Source organism: Thamnophis elegans, chromosome 2 (assembly GCF_009769535.1).
Source record: "Thamnophis elegans isolate rThaEle1 chromosome 2, rThaEle1.pri, whole genome shotgun sequence".
Classification (NCBI taxonomy): domain Eukaryota; kingdom Metazoa; phylum Chordata; class Lepidosauria; order Squamata; family Colubridae; genus Thamnophis; species Thamnophis elegans.
Window position 1 is genome coordinate 67473640 of NC_045542.1, and position 22600 is coordinate 67496239.

Consider the following 22600-nt stretch of genomic DNA (forward strand, 5'->3'; position numbering starts at 1 on the left):
CCCCCCAGGGGGCAGTACCGCCCACTTTGGACACCACTGATTTATATGAATTGATGGTAATGACAGTGATATCAACTGTATTGAAATAATATCACATATCTGGAAGCATTTTTCATCATCATTTCAAATCATGATTATAATTTCTAGATACCTTTTCCACATGTTTTTTTTTACCACTAATGCCTAACCAAACTCTAAAAAGGCTTCATTTGATTTGACAACTGATGATTGTCCTTTTGTCTTCTTATATTTCTGTCTGCCATAGTTCAATTTACAGCTAAACTTTGGGAAAAGGAAAGCTCTCTGTAATTTGCTTCCACTGCCTCTTAGTCTCTTTCTCTCTCTTTTTTTGTCTCCCCCCACTCTTCATATGCATGAGGAACTATCGGAGTTTTTGAAAAAGAATGCCACATAAGGGAACATAAAATTCCTCTCAAGTGCCTAGATCAGGGGTGTCAAACTTGATTTCACTGAGGGCCGCATCAGGGTTACGTCAGGTGGGGATGGCAAGTTTGACATCACTCAGGTTGGGATCACCTGTGGTGGCCAAATGCTAAGGCAGGGCTTGCCTCAGACCCTTCCTCCCTCTCATTATAATCTTCCTTCCTTCTTTCCTTCCTTCCCTTCACCTCCTCCTCATCTTCTTTTTCCTTCCCTCTTCATTCTCCTTTCTTCTTCCTTCCCCTATTTTCTTATCTTTCCTTCCTTGCTCTCTTCCCATCTTCCTTTTTCTTTCCTCTTTCCCATTCTCCTTTCCTGTCCCTTCTTGAATGCTCAAATGCAAAAGGGGAAACATTTGTTTTGCTAGCCCTCTGCCAGCATCTGTGCCCCCCTGGGGTCCCATTTTTGCCACGATGGCTTCCTCTGCCAGTAAAAACTGAACTGGGGGGGGGCTGTGCATGCCCCAGGCCCCATTTTCACTGGCAGAGTGCTGCAGGAGGCTGTCATGTCCAAAACCGGAGCCCAGGAGAATCCTGCATGGCTCTCCCGGGCTCCATTTTCACTGGCAGAGGCACTGCGGGCCAGTCCTTTCCTGTTTCCAGGGCATTTGACACCCTGACCTAGATAGAATGAAGTACAGAGACACTGGGTGCCTGGATCGGCCCTTCAGTAAGCTAATAACGAGGACTAGTGTTTGGTAATAGTTCTTGAGTAGAAATTCTAAGCTGCAAATATAACATGAAAGGAGAAAAGGCTTTGCATTCTATTTAAAAGTGCTTGATGCAGTGCTGAGATTCCTTTGTTCTCATCAGCTATAAGTGGAATCTAATTCCTTATTTGCACAATTGAGTATTGTTTCCAGGAAACTAAATTGGAAAGCAACTCAATTCTTTTTAATGATAAGTGACTTGGTGAAGCTTTGTACATCTGTTTGCAAAGTGGAGTTAATCAGATGCTAAAACAGGTCAAGAGGTGGCTCTCTTAGGATACATATGTTGTATGGTGTGTACTTTTGCAATGGCAATCTTGCACATATTCTGCAGCTTCAAAAGAAAGCTTACTTAGTAGGCTCACAGGCCTTCTCTTCTACTGTGTCGTATGCTTTCTAGCCCAGCATTGCCCAGAGATCCATGTCTTTGAAACCTTGACTGTTCCCCCAGGCCTAGTTGTTCAGTATTTCATTTTATATTTGGCGTGTTGCATATGTTTCTTCCTGAAGTGGATGGTCTTTTTACAGGGTAAATCACTAAAATCATTGGATAGCCCCTAGATTAATTGAATGTTTGCCTCCTACCATTATGAAGCTCTGTAACAGGAATGGAAGGAAGTGGAAACATTTGATTAAATGGTATAGTAGAGCCTACGAAGATTATGAGCACCCAAAAGGAGACAAGCCCATTAAAGTTTTGTGCTGTTTATTCAATAAACCTTTTAAAGACAGAAACCTAAAATTTCAATACACAAAAACACCTTCTTTACAGGACATCATGAAATAATCAGGCGAAATTCTATAAGCTTGAGCTTCTCCAGTGGTTTTTACACAATTAAGTGACTACTGTCTGCTTAAATGTTGTAGTTAAAAAGTTTTATAGAAATACATAAAAGGTAACGTACAAGTCCAGCTACTATTTTTTTGACGAAGATGTTTCTAACAAGGAAAGAAAATCCATACAAAAATATTTCCGACTTTGTCTTGCTACATATGTTGTCATCAAAAGCGGGACAAGCCCGGTCTGCAACAGGCTTTAGCAGACTCACCAGACTTTTCAATAAAAAGGAAACATTCTCCCCTACATTAAAAGCAGCAATCTCTTCTTCGGTTAAAAATTCTTCACTTTCTCTCTGAAAATTATAACTTAAAGCAAAATGAACAAATAACATTTTATCACTGCACTCTCAACACAAACTCTAGATATTCAATAGAATAAAAGCATATTGCACATAGTGTTATTGCAATCCTGAGAAACATTCCATAAAAAATACTGTCATTCAGTGACAATAGCTCCACATCAAGTAGCAACTTCACACAGTAGTAGACGCCTTCAACATATCTTGAAATTGGAGCCACACAAGTCTAGTACAAAACTTAATCATATAAAATTGTTTAAGGCCATGATCCTAAAGTACGTTTATATATTGGAGCACTGGGGCAAGGCAAAACCTGGCAATGTGTTGTCAAACCTATATTTTTAGAAGAAAATCAGTGGTGGGGGCATGGTATTGTAGCCCACCCATTTCCATCAATTTTCTGCTAATGTTAACCCCTCCCCTCTTTTCCAAACCTACAGTACTTCCCAATTCTGGAGTCCAGCTAGAAAGAACTAAGTTAAGGTGCTAAAGCAGCATTTGCAGAAAGAGATTAGCTTTCTTTATCATTGTGGTTCATTCCTTGCTTTAAATGCTAATATTGAAAGTGAATTGTTATTTACTTTGTCATGTTGATTTACACATTGCCTTGAAAATAACTTGCATGGCAACCTATCTCAATAGTTATTTATAGTATTATTCCAGTTAGTATCTTTTTAGGAATGCAAGTTTTCAGTTGTTTGATCACCTTCTATTAACCTTGCATTCCTTATTCTTGAACCTTTTAAGTGTTCTTTTCTCTTTTAAGAGTTCTTCTATGTATATTTTTCTCTATTTTTCTAAGTCATATTGCAAATTCCTAACATCCTATAATAAAAGGCAGCAGTTCCCTCAAAAATTAAGGGATTTTAAGTATTTTTCTTTACAATGGACTTCTTCAAGTAAACATTAATCCCTGATATAACTTGTAAACCATATTTTCTCAACAAATGACTGTTTGTGACATAAGGCAGCAGCATCTCAAATATCTAGAGGTACTTTAAAAAAGGCAATTAAAAATACTATACATATGAAACTCAAATGGTACTTAACCTATTAAATGTATTCAAAAAGTTCCAAGTATTTTTCTCCCTATTTTCATGTTTAATATATTGCTGTGTGAATCTTCCAATAAGCAACAAGGAAGTTTCTTCATAAAGTATTCCACCAGAGAGAAAGAGAGAGAGATCAAGGTGAGTGTAACAAGCACTGGCCTTTTTATCACCAATAGAAGGTTCCAGGGCTAAAAACTACAATCATCCACCTGGCAAACCTCATCACATGTGCCACAGGAAAGTTACCTTACAGCAAAAGTTTGTCTTATGGAAGAAGCTTTTCCAAGTCTTCCTCCCTCAAAATGAAGCCTGGTAAATCTGTGTGAAAGCGGTGAGGTATATTTTTTGCATTTTTCTCTTAAAGTCTTGCCTCTTTTCAAAGCACACGTACTGAGAAATCAAAATTCATTTGTGAGTTGGATCTGCTTTTTTGTCCAGCCATTTCTTCATAGAGGAGATCCTGCTGATAGTGACATGGGTAAACTGGTTTGTGTGTGCCAACCCTGTGTTTTTTTTTCCTGGCAAAACTTCCTGCCTCTCTCTGGCTCCCTTTTTACATAGGCGCTCAGCCATCAAAACAGCCTGCTGTGTATGAGTGATGCCTGCTGAAGTAGCTGCTGCCGTAAACCAATGAGAGGCAATGCCTGGATTCTGTCGAAATGGCTACCTGCATCGTGATTGGCCTTTGGAGAGACATAGTCTGCAAAACAGGCTGGAAATTATCCTGCAGGGCAGAATAAGTGCTCAGCGTAGTATTCCCTGAACTGAGGCCACTGGATCGAGGAGCTTGCAGGGAGTCCCGATAAGCGGAGCACAGATCCTGTATCGGAGAACAGAACTGTGACAGGACCGCTGAGGGCTGGGGGTGGTACTGTGGCTGTTGGAAGAGCACCTGAGTTGGCGTCTGGAGGTTTAGGCTTTCCATAATTTGCTGCTGCTGCTGTTGCAACAGGCTCAGGGAATCCTTTTCCTGTGTATCTTTTCTGGGGTCCTTACTGTGAACTTTGCTAGAGAAAAATAAATCAAAAACACAATCAAACCAAAAGAAATGTGAAACTAATTAACATAGGCAATGCTGAGAAACAAGTATCAACTAGCACTGATGATGTTACCTAGTTTGGGTAATCAAACATCTGCCAGAAAACATGCAAGCTCAGAGAGCACCAAGGACCTTTCATGGCAAACCCTGAGCTACACATATTTGCCTCTATTGGCAAATATCATGTATCAGATTTAAGTCAGTGGCAATATTTATAGCTACAATACTTGTTAACAACAATGGACAAAAACATTTCCAGCTTCCCAGATACCCAAGATAGTAAAACTTGTTTAAATCTTTAAAACTACGTTTAAATTCTATGTTATTTGTTATCCATAAATCAATTATGTATACAGGTGTTAAGAGATTAATAAACTACAGAGTTTGAAATTCCTGCATTGCCTAGACAATGGAAGAGTGTCTTATCTTCTATACTAGTGTGTCAGTGGACCTTAAACTATTACTTATATAACAAAAATATAATTGGATTCCATTACATTTGTATAGAAAACTGTCTAGGAGAGCAGTATGTTGGAGATAAAAACACATGTTTTTCCATTGCCCTATACTTACTATGTTTTATGAGAAAATAGTGGAGTACTTATAAATTCGACTGTACAACAAACCGCTAATATTTTCAGAGGATAGTATTCTCTTGAATTACATATCTAATACACAGAATCTGACAACTGTACAACATTAATGGACTCTGTGCTATATTACAATTAAAAGATTGATATTACATCATTGGAAAGATAAATGTATGGCCTCATTTACTCAATGGATTCAAGACCAAACTACACTTGCTATCCGAGGGGATTGCGGAAAGACATAGACTTTGTATGGATAAATATAATGAAATATGGGACTCATTTAGCAAAGTACAATAGATTTTAAAAAGCATGATTGTCATATAATATGAACATTATATTCTGTATAATATAAATATTAGTTAATTATATAAAATTGCAACTGTTCTTATAGTTCATATTTTATTTATTTATTTATTTTAAGCACTTGTCACATATTTTTAATAATGTGTTTATCTTGTGCTTTGTCCCGTTTGGGTTTTTTCTTTTTATAATTTAAAATGCAATATTTTTTTAAACAAAAATATGAAACTTGGTTGCCGAATAAATAAATCTCCCCATAATAACCCATATGCTGTTTTTTTTTTTTGGGGGGGGGGGAATTAAAATTCCTGAGCATTTTATGTTTTCAGTAGTTTTATAGCTGAATACCTTTTACATTCCCTTGTTTCAAGTTCAGGAAAGAGAAACTAATGAACCAGAGTTGATGGTATGTATTTTAAAAGTTGCCAGTCAATTTGCTGATGAGGCAAATATTTATGCAGGAATCTATTATATGAACACACTGCAAAGGCTCAGGACAAGGGGAGCAGAAACTACATAATCAAGAGGAAGTGTCACTTGGTAAAATCTTGGATAAGGGCAATCACAGGGCCCCTCTCTATAGACCAACATTTTATTTCCGAATGCATGCATAAATCACTGAAGAAGATTCATTACTAATAGCAAATCCTTTTAACTAACTTGCACATATTTTCCTGGGCTGGTGCAACTACCTTTCGAGACCAGAAAAAGACATAATCTCTTTTTACGAGCAGCCAATAGACAAGGAACCCACTCCTGCCTACTTTAAATCCAAGCTTGGCATCTGTCCGTTGCATAACACTGTATTGGAAGCTCAGGACAATGGTCTACTTCACTTTGAAACTTACCCAAGCATGAGTTCAATGCAAGGAACAAGCTGTTCCCAGGAATAACATGTCAGCAGTTGAAGCTGTATGGTCCACGGGGGAGAGATCTCAAGGTAGATGCGGGAGGCACCCAGACAAGCAGCAGCAACCAGAGAAGGCCGAAAAGAGAGAAAAACATGATCTGGGAGGGGGGTGAGTGGGTAAGGAAAAGAGGAAACAAACAGGTAAGACTGCTGTTTAAAAAAGAATTATCTTTGGGACAAAACTGATTAATACTGAGGTGACATGGCTGTTTGCAAGGAACGTCATGGAAAGTTACTGAAATCTCTTAGTGTGCTAGGTAATAACTCACAATATGAAAAATGCTCTTAAATAGGCATTTAATTTACTGCTTCCTTTAGACCAGTGGTTCTCAACCTGTGGGTCGGGACCACTTTGGGGGTTGAATGACCCTTTCACAGAGGTCGCCTAAGACCATAGGAAAACACATATTTTCGATGGTCTTAGGAACCGAGACACCAATTTTATGGTTGGGGGTCACCACCACATGAGGAACTGTATTAAAGGGTCACGGCATTGGGAAGGTTGAGAACCACTGCTTTAGACCTCTAGCACTGTGATCATGAGCATGTTTACTTAAAAATTAAACCAAATTCTGATGCTGTTGAAACAATGAGGCTCCTAGAATGACCTGCAGAGCCAGGGCTGCTCAAGGAATGTGTGATTATTTTGCAAAGCCCATCCTCTCCCCACCCCTTGGCTGAATGGAGGAAGGTTAAAAACGAGAAGGTCTGCCGGAGCTTATCCTGAGTTCCAATGGAGTGGTGCCCTGTTCAGACTGCTGGAAGTTTTAAATTTTGCTTTTATGGAGGATGAGGGAAAGAAAGGAGTTGACAGCTTCTCACTTTCCTTTGCAATATTGGAAAATGTTGAAATTACTAATAACATGTTCAATTTATATGCTGCCCAATGCCTAGCAATTCTGCCCCCTCATTTCACAGGACATTGACAATAATGTGATGTGGATGGCTGCACCGGAGAATGAATAGCTGACTTAGCGAGTTGGATCCTTTGAATACCACCAACAAAATTCGTTGTCCAGCAAACATATAGCTGATCACCCTGCTGATACTTTATAACCGAGAAATCACCATTTGGCACTTTACATCCTTTAACAGCACAGGAAGAACTGAGAAAAGCTGCTTTTAACTATCCTCAATCTTGTATTACTTCTAAGTTGAAAACAACCCAAGAACCAAAATTCAGCAAAGTTGCCATCATAGAGCTGAATCATGGATTGATGAATTTTTCTAAAATGGTTGGAGGCATAATGCTGCCTCCTAGTGGCTTTTCGTTCCCATTCTCACACTCCTATTTAAAAATGTGCTTTAAATATTATTCCACATTATTACATGTAGTGTAAATGTTGAAACATGTTCAATAAAAATATTTTTTAAAATATTATTCCGCCTCATCAGTCCAAAGTCGATATTGACCCAGAAAGCTCGATGACTCTCTCCAAATGATTATTATCATTCATAGTAATACTCAATAGTATGTGCAGAATTATTTCCATACAATAACTGTTTGGGATCAATGAACTGTCTGAAATTTCATGACAGGGTTGATGGGTTGAACAGCTTGGAAGATCCCTGCCTTAACCCCTTCTGGTAACGTTTCCCCTTCTTTTGGCCCTCATGATGATGATGATGAGGCTACACTGAAGCTTCCTACACCTCAAATGCTCCTAACCAAGATCCGATTATTACCTTGCAATGAAGTTTCTAGGAATGAGTGAGAGTATTTCTCCATGATGGTTCTGAACTTGGTGACAGACGTGATGGGCCAGCCTTTGTGGAGGTCACCCTCACTGACAGAAGCGAAGAGGTAATAGTCAATGTAGTGTGCTGGGGTTGGCAGACACAGATTCCAATTGAAGCTCTCCAGGAGCAACAGCTCCATCTTCAGCAGGTCTTTTTTCGTAAGTGTTAGATTAAGGCTGCACATGTAAGCAAAGTTGTTCAGCAGTTCTAGTTTGGGTACTTTATCCTCCTTCTCTTCAAATTTGCCTAAGGAAAGATGAACACAAGGTGATTGATTCAATCTCCATCTTATACCATCAGACTATATGTTTAACCCATCTGTAGATTCGTTAGTCCTCATGCATACAAGAGGCCGAGATCTTTTTTTTCTGCTATAAAAATCAACCACAGTTCCATCATGACTGAATTTGTGGAATCATAAGACGGATCGGAGAGCATATTCTATCTTTTCTCCTTAGACAAATCCCAGTTTCAAATTCAAGTATCATGGGTAATTTTGAAGCACGAAAAGGAAGAAAGAGAAGGAACCAATATAGGGGTTTGCCGCATTTTTTAATGCTAGCTAAACGCAACCAATATAAAGGCTTAATGATGTAACGTTCTTACTGGTTGTGCAGGAATTTGGAAATATTTAGTCTAAATATTGCAACACTAATAAACACTAATTTAGCCTTTATTTCTTTAAAACACTGAATTTAAAATGAAATACACTGTAAGGTTTGCCTCAGAATTTCCATACTTTGCATTCTATAAAAATCAAAGCAACAAAACATAAAAATATGGGGTGGAGACAGAGAAAATTTAGCAGTAAAGCATCTGCATACATCCTCAAAGTCCTTCATGGGAAAACAATAAAGCACCTGCATCCATCCATCTTTCATGGGGAAAAAAGAGGGGATAGTAAAAACCTTCCCAAGCCTCAAAAGTAATCCTGTTTAAATAAAGATATGCTGAGTCAATAAAAAAGATACTCACCAAAAAGAATTTTTTTAAATGTAATCAAGCATTTACCAAATTTCCATTCTATCTAACAAATTACAATAAAAACCAAGATAAACTAATTTTGACCGATTTGTAATTCAAAACTGAAGCTGATGGCTAGCACAAAAATGCAGGAATTTTTTAAAACATTGTTTTAGAACCACTCCTTATCTGTAGGATTGCCCACATACCAATTAGTCTAGGACAACAGACTGTTTCATCAAGGTTTTCCAAAGCTAAAATAATTTAATACTGTGCAGTACGTAACTTTTATAAGCAATACCATATGCAAATTATTTAAATGTGATGTATTGGCTGCAAATGCATTAAGCAATGCTTCTGTTTTTTTTAAATTATACTGATATTGAATAGTTTTCTTCAACCTGAGTAATTTTAGGACTGTGACTTCAACTCCCAGAATTTTCCAGCCAGCATTCCTGGTGGCTGGAGAATTTTGGAACTGAAGTCTATACTTCTTTAAAGTTGCTAAGGCTGAAAAACACTTACACACAATGTTTTAAAATTTATCAGGTTTGACCCAAATAATTTAGGAATACCGGTAGTCCTCAATGTTTGACCACAACTGAGCCAAAAATTTATGTTGCTAGGTGAGAAATTTGTTGAGTTTTGCCCCATTTTACAACTTTTCTTGCCACCTTTGTTAAGTGAATGACTGCAGTTGTTAAATTAATAGCATGGTTGTTATCGTGTTCCCCTGAAAATAAGACAGTCTTATTTTCTTTTGACCCCCGAAATAAGCGCTTGGCCTTATTTTTGGGGAGGTCTTATTATCTTTGAGGTGCAGGAGGCAGCAAGCGTGGTCACCTCATGGCTGCTGCTGTGTTGCAATATTTCTGGGGAAGGCTTACTTTAGCACATGCGCTCAAAAGCCTAGTTGGGCTTATTATCCAGGGAGGTCTTATTTTCAGGGAAGCAGGGTGGGCGAATGTGATTTCTCTATTAACTTTGCTTGTCAGAAGGGGATCACAGGACTCCAGGACACTGCAACCATCATAAATGTAAATCAGTTGTCAAACATTTGAATATAAATCATGTGGCCATGGGGATGCTACAGTGGTCATAAATGTGAAAAATGGTCACAAGTCACTGTTTCCAGTGCTGTTGTATCTTCAAACAGCCACGGAAAGTAAGTTGAGTTGTAAGTTGAGCACTACCTGTATTAGAAGTGCTCTGCAAACAATCAGCAGATGGGAGTAAAGATTTAGCATATTTCAACCCCTTTGCTGTATCTAATAGATGCTCAGGCAACTCTAGATAACTGGTCATGGCTTCTAATCTTCCACTTGTTCGTTTCTGTTGTAGAGTCCCCCACAAGCACTTCATCCATGTTTCAGAATTAGCTAATGAGCTAATAATACAGATGAAATATCCCATTTCCATATTCAGAACAGCAGGTGAAAGCTGGACAGTTTTGTCTGAAAGTCCATAGTACACCAAAGCTTGTACATTCCTGACAAGCTAGAATTCTGGTTTCTCAAGAAATGAATCAGAGTCTCACCGGAGGATTCCTGATACTGTAACAAGTATGAATGTCAAAAACTCTGATCCTATTCTATATTCATAAAAATTATAAATGTGATTTTTCCTTCTTCTTCCTTAAGTTTCATGCATTTGCAATCAGCATTTTTCTAGCTTGTGGGTTCAAAATCAACATTTTGAGGGAGCAGAGTACAAAGGATGGACAATGAATAGGAGACACACTGATTCCTTCTCTTGTTTTGGTTGTTTTATTAGCTGCTGCTTATCTTCCCCCTTTCAGATTGGTATTTTGGAATCTTAACTGCACCAATAACCATAGGCCACACTCCTTAAAAAGCCTGCTCAAAAAGGTTTTGTGTGCATTTCATTTGTTTAGGATCATGACAGCTTTCCAACAAGGAATTAACAACCTGAAAAAAAATCTGTTGCAATCTTGAAATACGTTTGCTTAGACAATCCGTTAAAATGTCTGCACTACCCCTAAAGACTTCTAAGGATGCGTTAGAGTTAGACAAGCCACGGAGAAGCAGGTGGTGGCTGAACTACAATTCCCAGCAGCACCAGACAGGATGTTCAATGGTTAAAGGGTCTGGGATATTTTCTGCCACAAATACAAGGCTAGCTTAGCTTCTACTTTTGGTCTTCCAATATCATAGCAATGTACTGGGTAAAAACAGCTTTCATGTCATTACTAGACTATCTAAAGGCCACCACACTGAACACACAACTTTCTTTAGCATTGTTCTGTTGTTCTGGACTGTACAGGTTGTCCTTGACTTACGACCACAATTGAGCTCAAAATGTCTATTGCCAAACAAGACAGCTGAGTTTTGCCATTTTACTACTTGGGGAACAGTTGTTAAGTGAATCGTTGCAGTTGTTAGTAACACGGTTATTAAATTAATCTGGTTCCCCATTGGTTTTGCACGTTAGAAGATTGCAAAAGGCGATTTACATGACCCCAGGACACTGCAACCGTTATAAATACAGGCCAGTTGCCAAGCACCCACACTCTGATCATGGGAATGCTGCAATGGGCGTAAGTATGAAAACCAATCTTAAGACACCTTTTACAGTGCCGTTGTAACTTTGAACAGTCACTAAATGGGTGGTCAAGGACTATCTGTAATTTGAACAATTATTTCTGCGCAACAAGAAGCCAAGACATCACTAAAAAAATTCAAGCCCAAAGATTACTGAAATGCTGTCATAAAAGCAACTGTCTCTTGATGCATTATATTACACGGTTTACAGTGGCTTTCTCTGTGCTTTTACTTGAGAAAGTCCCTTCCCACCCAACTCAAATTGCATGATTTCTGTATCATCAGGTAAGGTGACTTACTTGCAAGGAGAAGACATGCAATTGAAACGACATATAACTGCTTCACAGTAACATCATAGCGATCCATAAAAATGTCCAGCAAGTAGACAGCAAGGTGCCGAGCTGTGGGACAAAGTTGGCAATGGTTGCTGAGGACGGTAAGGAGGTGAGCAAAATAGCGCCGTCTTTCAATTTGTGGAGAATGGGCCTTGTAGACCGGCAGTTTCAGCTCCTATGGCAACACAAACAAGGGTGGGAGGGAAAGAAAAGGGGAATATCCATTTCAGTAAAGAGAACATCCAGATCAGCATTGCACCACCTGTTCTGGCAAGTAGATAACAACCACAGGAATACAAAATGGTCCCATTCACCATCCCGTCCAGATAATTCGGTATGGAAAAGAAATTAAATTTATACAAAATTGTTCATATTCTAAGAAATAAAGAAACTTGTCTATGGAGAGAGATCTTTAAAAAAAAAACCCAACAGCTGTTATGTTGGCTATTAAGCTAAATACTTAATCACATTTCTGATGAAGAGCATTATTTACAAAATCATGTTAACAGTGACATTTGATTATCCTGACCTATGAAAACCAGGCTCTGGATTTGTTTTTGTTTTTTTTTTCAACTGAGGTTCTATGAGAAATCATGATAGACCAAACAAACAAACAAAGTTTTTCAAATTGCAGCTCATGAAGGTGGAAATTTTCCAATAATACAATTTGGTGGCTGACCTGCTACTTTGCTGTTGTTGTAAAGGTCATAAAAGTGGTAGAAATGACTTGTATTGTGAGGTTTTTCATATTTTTAGGCAGGTGTTCCTTAAGACCTGAAAATTATGTCACGGCTTCCTCCAAGATTAAAAAAAGAAAGCTGACAAAAACTGCTACCGACTAATTGTCATTGTTACTATAGAATCTTCACAAAAGAATACTCTTCTGTATATTTGAAGACAGGAGTGATGGTAATGGTAATGGGAGATTTTCTTAAAGCAAACAACATCCTAGATAGTGCTTTTTATTCTTATATTCAGTCGCTTAGATAAATGATGCATAAGAATTTATCTAACCAACTGAATATAAGAACAAAAAAACACTGTAGGATGTTCCTTGTTTTAAGTGAATTCCCCAACCTTTGTGGAATTCAAGAAGCCAAGTCAAAATAGAAAGCAGCTTTACGTTAACAGTACTCTTGGCAATGCAACTTGTGCTTTTAAAATTTAGATGCATTTGCTTCAATAATTCAATGCCTGGGAGCAAAAGAATGAATTATGTAAATGTAATTGACTTGTCTACACTTTTGAAGCAGGAGCAAAAAGTCTGGAAGTGTCTGTGAAGGTATGTGGTTTAATCTCCCTCGAAAAGACAAGCTTGATGATTTTCCCCAGCCTTTCCAATTAACAGGAGAGGGAGAGGGTTAGATATTCATCCAGTTCACAAATAACTCAAGTTTCTAGAACCAGTGCATGCTGTGATGGCCACTGTTTATGCTGGAAGAGCTAGCTGCACTCAAGCAGCTAATTTTGCCAAGGAACAAAGCAGCCCAAAAGCATGCCATTAGCATTCTGATCAGAGAAGAGAACTAGGTGAAGCTTCAGTTCCTCTTCCCAACTAGCAGAGGTCTCCCTGATAGGTCTTCAGTGGCACTGCCATCAAAATGGAACAAAACAATGTATTGCCTTTGAGACATTCTATATACTAGTTCAGTTTTGAAAAAAATGTTATTGATACTAAGTCCTGAAATTTAAAATCCAGGTCCAGATATGTTCTACTTCACTTTGTTTGGGCTAAAATGGTCAAGTTGCTTTGTTTGTAAAGACTTGATAAAATCTCTTAAAGGCTCACAAGTAAATATTTATACCATAGTAAAGACCTGATTTCCCCAGGTATATATACTCAATTATCTACTGGGATGTACCAGATGCATTTACAAACAGGATTAGATGTTCCCAGAAGTCTTTGTTCAAAAAGCAAAACCAAATCAACACATTCCTTTCAAAGACAAGAGTATTTTGCAGTTTCTGAGTTGGCTGGAAAATAAAACTGGATACAAATCCTCAGAAAACTACATCTTCGTCATATTTAGCAGACAGGCAAGCAGGTATTCTATAATACCTATTCTATACTTTAAAAGCCACTTTTATCCATCGTCAAGGGAGCTGAACTTAAGAAGGGCAATGAAGTTCATTGCTTTGATTTTTTGAAATGCCAACCATATAGATGTGATATACAGGTGAAATTCGAAAAATTAGAATATCATGCAAAAGTTCATTTATTTCAGTAATGCAACTTAAAAGGTGAAGCTAATATATGAGATAAGACTCATTACATGCAAAGCAAGATAGTTCAAGCTGTGATTTGTCATAATTGTGATGATTATGGCGTACAGTTCATGAAAACCCCAAATCCACCATCTCAGAAAATTAGAATATTACATGCAATCAATAAAACAAGGATTGTACATAGAACAATATCGGACCTCTGAAAAGTATAAGCATGCATATGTACTCAGTACTTGGTTTGGGCCCCTTTTGCAGCAATTACTGCCTCAATCCGACGTGGCATGGAAGCTATCAGCCTGTGGCACTGCTGAGGTGTTATGGAAGGCCAGGATGCTTCAATAGCGACCTTCAGCTCTTCTACATTGTTCGGTCTCATGTCTCTCATCTTTCTCTTGGCAATGCCCCATAGATTCTCTATGGGGTTCAAGTCAGACGAGTTTGCTGGCCAATCAAACACAGTAATCCCAGTTATTGAACCAGGTTTTGGTGCTTTTGGCAGTGTGGGCAGCTGGAAAATGAAGTCAGCATCCCCATAAAGCTCGTTTTCAGAAGGAAGCATGAAGTGCTCCAAAATCTCCTGGTAGACGGCTGTGTTGACCCTGGTCTTCATGAAGCACAGTGGTCCAAAGTCCTGTTGCTCAGTGGTCCAAAGTCCTCTTTTCTGATGAGAGCAACTTTTGCATCTCATTTGGAAACCAAGGACCCAGAGTATGGAGGAAGAATGGAGAGGCTAATTAAGCACAGTAATCCCACAGTCATTGAACCAGTTTTTGATGCTTTTGGTAAAAGTTGCTCTTATCAGAAAAGAGGACTTTGGACCACTGAGCAAAAGGACTTTGGACCACTGTGCTTCATTAAGACCAGGGTCAACGCAGCCGTCTACCAGGAGATTTTTGGAGTACTTCCCACTATGATAGTTTTGACTGGTTAATGTACCCCACAACACCATTTTAATTTGCAGCACACTATTGATTCATATTCAATTACTTTTCACAAGTTTTATGGCCAAGTCAGATCTCCATCATCTTATATGTGTCTATTTCCTACCCAGTGTAGAACATGATAATTCTCTCTGTTAAATTCCACCAGTTTCATTTTAGCATACAGTTCAAGCTTGCCTAGAGTTTCTGGAACTTCCTCTCATTCAACTAAAATATCAGCCACACCTCGCAGTTTCGTGCCAGCTCCAAATTTTATAAATGTCCCGTCAATTCCCCATCCAAACCATTGATAAAAATGCTATATGACATAGAGACCAGCACAGAGCCATGGGCACTTCCTTGGATATTTTCTTCTAAGGCAAATAACAACTATTGATCGCTACTTTCATAAATATTGAGGTCCAGCCTCAGCCTATATTAATGCCAGGGTATACTCTTAAGATGGGGTCCTGCTGTAGGAGACACAGAACCCAGGGGGCAGTGTGAAAAGAGGGATCAGCCTAAAAGACCTATGTAGCCACAAGGCCCAACTCTCCTTGAATGCTGTTGACCCATATCTAACTCTAACCAGATGCTGATCTTTAGTTGAGAAAATTCCTGTGCAAAGGCTTTTAGCAGTAAATCAGCTTAATTGAACCTTCATGTGTAGACCTGATCTTTCATCCCAACACCTACCAGATCTGGGTACCCCTGATTTTTAATCTTATATTAGAGAGAATAGGTATCATATAAATCAAAACTATTCTTGATTGCTGAAATTATTTTATATTAACTATAAGGCAGATGGTTAATATCCAACAATAAGATATCATGTGTACAATTAAACACCGAAAGGAAAATGTTTCATTACATATAAAAATTAGAAGGAAAAAACCCAGCTTTGAAACCCAGTCTGAGTTGCAGTATGTTTCAGTCTATGCAAATAGGTTAACACCTACAACCACCAGCCTATGGAAATTTCTAGCCGACAGGCTGCTTCTGCCTAGGTAATGTTAATTTTTCCAACTAGATCAGATCTCCCTACTCACTAGACATAACTGGGAGGAGCAATCACAACACAAATCCTTCAAAACTGTTATCAGTATTAACAACTGTCTTTCAGGCTTTGTGAAAACACACTTTTATCTTTCACCAATCAGGCACTGAAAAGTCAAGGAGAACATTTGGGCTGGGGAGGCGGGAAGAGGGGAGAGGAAACATAAGAAATCTGTTTCTTCTACCTAGCAGGCTCCAGAGGTGTCAGGTTTCCAACTCCACAAAGCAGAGGTACACAATCAGTTTTATACTAAGATTTCTACTTGCTTTGATGTGATGTACCAGACTCTGCACATCAAATGTTGGAGCCAGTACAAAATAAGTGAATTTGGTCTAAATTAATGAATAAATGAAAATAAGAATAAACATGCAGTTGATGTTACTTTCTATGAATAATATTCTTCTATCTCATAAAAAATTATAATTTATAATTCTAGAGTTTTTATATCTCTGTCCTAGGAAATTATGGAAACTGGAGATCTCTGACACAAAGTATGAGCACATTCACAACCACAAGTACTTGAAGCATATCCAAAAGGGTATGGGACATAAAAATAATGCAAATGGGTCTTAGCAGAAGCATTGGTGTGTAGTGGAATTCTTTAGTATCTTCAGAGGCAGAGATACTATAAATAAATAAAATCTCAGGCTCAGATCTACCAGAGTTCACTAATTCATGATATTTTTCAGCATACGCATGGAAACAATTAGGAAAACATTCTCTTATGGCAAGATCCTCATCATTAGCTGTTAATTTATTGTGGTTTATAGCCAATAAAGAAAAAAAATCAAGAATGAAATGGTCCTTTGAAAATAATCTAGTATCCTCTAGGAGTAGGGGAGGAATAATTTAAGAGAAAATTAAATAGCCTGCTTAAAGAGACAGAAGACAACATTAGAATATACAAAAGTAAATATTTAGAGAAACCTCTTAGGAGATTCTAAGCGTTGACTGTTTCTTATTACAAGTCACGTTATGTTACTGAATGATGCAAATTAGGAAAGACCTCTGTTCTATCATATGTTCAAAGCATATAAAACTCATACTTACTTTTTTTTGCATTCTTTTCCTTTGAAAAAGCTAGCATTGGCAACACAATGAACAATGGGATAGCCTAATCAAAAGAAGCTGAAAAATGTGCAACCTATGGCTATGTGTGCTTTCAAAAACACACCTGTCACGCAGTTCGTTCATCATAATTGTGAAACATAAACCAGTTTCTGTTTTTCATGCAGTGTGCTGAAAAACACAGCTAGATTTTTTTAAAATGCCAAAGGTCCTTTTCTCATGAAATGTAGTAGTAGGCTACTTAACAGGCATAATTCTGAATATTGCTGAAATACAAATAGCAATAGCAATAGCAGTAGACTTATATACCGCTACATAGGCCTTTCAGGCCTCTCTAAGCGGTTTACAGAGAGTCAGCATATTGCCCCCAACAATCTGGGTCCTCATTTTACCCACCTCGGAAGGATGGAAGGCTGAGTCAACCCTGAGCCGGTGAGATTTGAACCGCTGACCTGCTGATCTAGCAGTAGCCTGCAGTGCTGCATTTAACCACTGCGCCACCTTGGCTCTTCTCCATACAAAGCCATAATAGTGCAGAAAATAGTTAAAAACCACCAGAAAATTATTCAGTGCTAAAAGGAATACCTGTTATGCATTATCAGGGACTCTTCTCAGGAATCTTTACAATTGTAGGAGCTATGTAACAGACAAAAAAAACAGTCATCTTTCATTCAGTGGATTCCAATTCAGCTCTGAGAAGTACTGTGTTTCCCAGAAAATAAGACAGTGACTTATGCGCTCAAAAGCCCGATTGGGCTTATTATCCAGGGAGGTCTTATTTTCAGGGAAACAGGGTAAATCCAACTGTGTTAAGAGAAGATAGTTTACCTTCAGGACTACAGTAGCTTGAGTAAGGACCTTTCTCTGTTTGATGGATCAACTCAGAAAATAACCAAGCCAAGAATCTATAAGATTTGGCCCCAAGTAATGATGCTATGTTGTAGCCTAATTGATTTTGTTGCAGATGTACCAGTGTTCACTTATACCCGTGGCCTCAAAATTGGCTCCTAAATCAGTGCAAATAATGTATCCCTACACCTATACCACATCTACCTATAGCTTTTTAAAAGTATTTCCATTTCAGAGAGTACATTGCAAGATAAAACTGTCTGAATTATTAATCATCTGTTCATGTGTTTAGATACATTTTGCTTTTAGAAAGGAAGAAAAAAAAAGTTAGGGGTACCGGATTTGGACTGCATAATGTGGACATGCAACAGATGGCAGCTTGGAAGTATTATAATAATGCCATTTTGTGGTCATCCAAACTTTTGCAGACTAGATATGGCAGCTTTATTTTTAGTAAGGTAATCCTTACTTACCAACTTCCTTTTTTAGCAACTGTTCTAAATTACAATGCTGTAACACCCGCACCCCCCAATATGTGACCAATCCTCACATTTACAACTATCACAGCAATTGCCATTCAGGCACTTTGCAACTGGTGTCCATTTACAATAGTTGCAGTATCCTATGGTTGCAGGATCACCATTCACGTGCTTCACAATTAACTCCTGAAAACCAGAGTTCACGGAGAATACAGAAATAAAATCACAAATCATGGTTATTTGATGACGCAGTCAATGACTAGTTTGACTCACTTAATGACAATGAGAAGTGGCAGGAGATCTGTCACAGTCACACAATTTTCCACTTAGCAACCAAGTTGCTGGTTTCAATTATGGTCATTAAGAGAGTACTAAAATGTATCATTTTGCCATGGAAAGCAATTCTTTCCATATTTACTCAGAAGAAAACATAAATGTACTTAAAGAAGAGCCTTCATCCATATATCCCCGAGTTGAAGAACATAAGATAAATGGCTTTGTTAGATAAATAAAACCCCAGATGCATGCTTATCACATTCTTTGAAATAATTATACTAGCAACTTCAAGAAGTCATGATATATCCATGATTACCATGGATGTCATGGTAATGGCAATTATATAACTACTGGGGAGTTTTGCCAAAGGAAGAAGTACAGTTCTGAAGAGCCATGTCTACTGCAATGATCATTGGGGTGCCTGCTTTAGAAGAAAGATGAACCCTAAACAATAGATAAAATTTTGAAAGATTTTAATGGATACAAGACAGGAAACCTGGGGATATGATTAGTTGGCTGGTTTGGGGAAGTTGTCCAGGTCTCTGCACCTCCTTGGAGTTAGTTCTATTGTTAGGCAAATAGGCTTTCAGGAAGCAAAGAGGGTCAATTTGGCTGATGGGATTAGGCAAAGAGAGGAAGTGGGTTTGACCTTGGTCATATTCAAAAGGGGGAGGAAGAAGGAGAGCAATCTCCATTTTATCAGGTTGATTTTTTTCAGCTGTATTCATAGCAGATCCAGCCAGCTGGATTGCAGCTGAGAAATGTGTAGAACATAAAGTGTCCTTGATAAAGATATGCAAGGTCTGGGGATGGGGAAGGTAACACAACAGACAAATAAATGGACTTCCAAGGTTTTTAAAATTATAACCAATTATCTTTCTCCCTCCCTGCTGCCCCAGCCTCTTCCTTGCCTCTTGCATTCTCTCTGCCAAGGTCATCTTCCTTACTACATTAAATACATCTGTTTAAGAACAATTTATTACCTATTTGTTACAATCAGATCTTTCCTAAATAAAGTAGTTGCCATGTGTGTTCTTAGTAACTTCAAATCTGAAAGCTTTGTTTAATTTCAGTCATTTTTTTAAAAAAAATACTTCCAGTTGCTTGAGTCTTTATTTGGAAGTTACTTTGGAAGGACAACTAAACAGCCGGTTGTACCTGTTTTGAATTGTAGCAACAGCAACAGTAAAGGATAGAGAGAAAAAAAAGAAGCAGCCGTCTAATCTAACCTTCAGTCTTAGTGTCTGATGTATGTCAGCTGCAAGGTCTCCTTTCCACCATGGCTGTTCCATCCTTAGACTTCTCATCCAAGGGAAAGCGTCTAGTGAAACAGGCAGCTCCTGCAAGGTAGGCAGAAATCAAAGTGAATTACCAAATGAAATATGGACACAAGTAAACTTCATCCACTGTTTTTCAACAATCCCACCTACACCTTTGTAAAAAAAAAGGTGCCTAAAAACATATTGCCGTGTAAAATTAGGGATGGGTGGGTACAGCTTAACCAGATACAGTTGATGGCTGCAAATTTAGCTGTATAATTCCGCTCCCCCAGCATGAAAATAATTCAATCGATTAAACGTTCTCTACACCTGAATATCTTTCAGATTTGAATCTGTGCAAAAGAGTTGCAAGCCCTCTTGGCCAACATCCAAGTCATCTTCTCAGCACGTTACCTGTTGCTCTGTTCTTGCTCAAAACAAGAGCAAAGAAGAGGCACTGATTGCAATACAAGTCATTATCGATCTCCGACTCACACCCACTTTTCTTTCGGCCTGTGTTGGGGGAGACGGTACCGACTTCCCGGCGGCCCGGCTTTTTTTTTTTTTTTGCAATAAAACCCGAGATCCTCCTATAACCCGACTACAAACGGCGACTTTCAGATCCAACTCGCTCCCACCCCCCCCCCCAAATCTGATTTTGAGATTGCCGAGAATCAAGAGAAGCATTTTCCCGGGCTGATTTCAATCTCCCTCCTCCCTCTCTTTAGCAAGGACAAGTGGCACGAAACTTTTCAGAACTCCGCGGACTAAAACTTCTGACAAGCTGCCGCCCACAAACCCCGCGTCAGCGTTACCTTTGCCGATCGCCCGCAAAAGCGACAGCCTTTGTCCTTTTCCTGAATCCGACGACTTCTTGCAAGGAAATATCCTGCAGCCCCGAGAAAGGGAAGGGAGAATCAAACTGCACCCCTGTCCGCTCCCCCCGCCCCGTGCTAATCCCAGCAGGGAAGATCAGCAATTGGTTGCATGTCCCAGGGGTGCAAGGCGGAGGGAAAGAGGATGTCTCCCCGCCCCCAGACCATCCCGCGCCCCAAATCTCGGCTCCGACTTGAAGAAAGGACCTAATTCACTGGAGAAGGTTACATACACACCGGCTTTCTATATTACGCACGCGCACACCTACCGCCCACTGGGCCTCTGGACGTTGTAGTCCTTCTCCGCTTCCTCTGCCTACACTCCCTCCCTCTTCCTTTCTTTTTAATTGCTGGGCTTCGGGCGAGCGCTGGATTGGCTGCGCGCCCGAGGGGCTCATTTGTTCGCGGCTGCCTTTTTCATACGTGCCCTAAAGCTGCCTGGGCGATTCTGTCGCTGTACCTCAGTCTATTGTTGGCGCCATTCTCCATTTCTAAGGGATTTAGATAGAGCGTTATCAAAACATTGGGTCCTGCCCTCTTGATCTTGAATAAGAATAATGGTTCCCCTCCTGCCCCTCTCAGCTGCTATTCATTGAGTAGCGGGAGGATAATGGAATTATCGTTCCTTTTAACTACAGGGGAGGGGATGCTTGCTCAGTTTCGTTATCCCCACCCTGAGTTTTGCCTTTGCTTTGATCAGCTCTGCTTTGGCATTTCGTTGCATAGCATTGCTTTCGACGCCCCTTTATCTTAACAGGTGTGACAGCACTCGGGGATATTTAATTAATATGGATTTACAATATGCACGTTTACTGAAACAAGCTGCTATGATAAAGAAGGATTTTTATGGAAATCGATCTGGCCAATTAACCTGAGTTGTTGTGTAAACAACTGGAGCAAAGTGCTCTTAAAAATTCCAGAACATGGACAAGCTTGTGGAAACTTCATACAATTTAGCCTGAAAAAAATTAGCAGTTGTTCCCAAAGTGCTTTATTGTTGCTTTCCTCACATTAACTCTGAGCAGCAAAACACTATCATTTTTCTTCAGAGATTATTTGGAAACCACCTGAGAGATGCAGTGCTGTACTGTTGGTTTGATGCTGCATTTACAGCATTTTGTTTTTAAGGACAGAAATCTGAGAGGCAACTGAATTATTAGGCAAGCTTGCTCAGCACAAAGATAAATATATTTATAAAAACTCAGCCTATTAAACTCTTGCTAATTGCCAAAGTGCTTAAGGAGAATAAAGGCAATCTCATTGGCATATCTCATTGTTAAATTTGTTTGGTCCCAGACAGTGGCCTCAGCAGGTAACTCTTGGAAATTCCTAGGTTGTAGGATAGACTAAACGGGGGAAAAAAACCTGTCAAAATACTTTCATACTTTTCTTAAGAGAATTCTGTGAACAAGTCAAATTCAACTCAAGGGTATAGTCACTTTTTAAACAAATCTGAAATTTGTCTTCACACAGTGTATCTTAGGAATTATAGTTTAATGATCTATCAATCAGAATAGATCTGGAAGGGACATTGGAAGTCTTCTAGTCCAATACCTCTTCCCCCCCCTCAAGCAGGAGACTCAGATTGTTAATTTGCTGACAGAGGTCTTTGATTCACACTCCCCAGAGAAGGAGTGCTAGATTGTAGGTTACCTGATATTAAATGCAGGGAACACAGGAATGATCTTGGAGAAACTGCTTGACATCCATTTAAAAAACATTTTAGTGTAGGACAATTAGAAAACTCAAACTAGTTGTGCCTTAACTGTCTTGAGTTGAGGAGGAGGGTAGAGAAAACACAGGCTTTTA

At 39.0% G+C, this 22600-nt stretch overlaps 1 protein-coding gene across 1 annotated transcript; it reads right to left on the minus strand.

Annotated features, from left to right (window-relative positions):
* Positions 1–1920: 1920 nt before the first annotated feature.
* On the minus strand, positions 1921–20972 carry CCNJL (cyclin J like). Its single transcript, XM_032211252.1, has 6 exons — positions 20732–20972; positions 19887–19997; positions 11747–11957; positions 7870–8169; positions 6122–6281; positions 1921–4348 (listed from the first exon to the last, which is right to left on the minus strand). Exons 2-6 carry the CDS (start codon positions 19962–19964, stop codon positions 3907–3909), a joined length of 1191 nt encoding a protein of 396 aa, XP_032067143.1. The 5' UTR covers positions 19965–19997; positions 20732–20972; the 3' UTR covers positions 1921–3906.
* Positions 20973–22600: the final 1628 nt, after the last annotated feature.

What these genes read in the sequence shown, in the direction of transcription:
- CCNJL (XM_032211252.1), bottom strand. Translation starts at nt 19,964, where the DNA reads ATGAGAAGTCTAAGGATGGAACAGCCATGGTGGAAAGGAGACCTTGCA. An exon ending in TGCATGTCTTCTCCTTGCAA is followed by an intron (nt 8,170 to 11,746) that starts GTAAGTCACCTT and finishes ATCTTTCCTTAG; the next exon opens with GCAAATTTGAAGAGAAGGAG. An exon ending in TGCATTGAACTCATGCTTGG is followed by an intron (nt 4,349 to 6,121) that starts GTAAGTTTCAAA and finishes ATTTTTCTCTAG; the next exon opens with CAAAGTTCACAGTAAGGACC.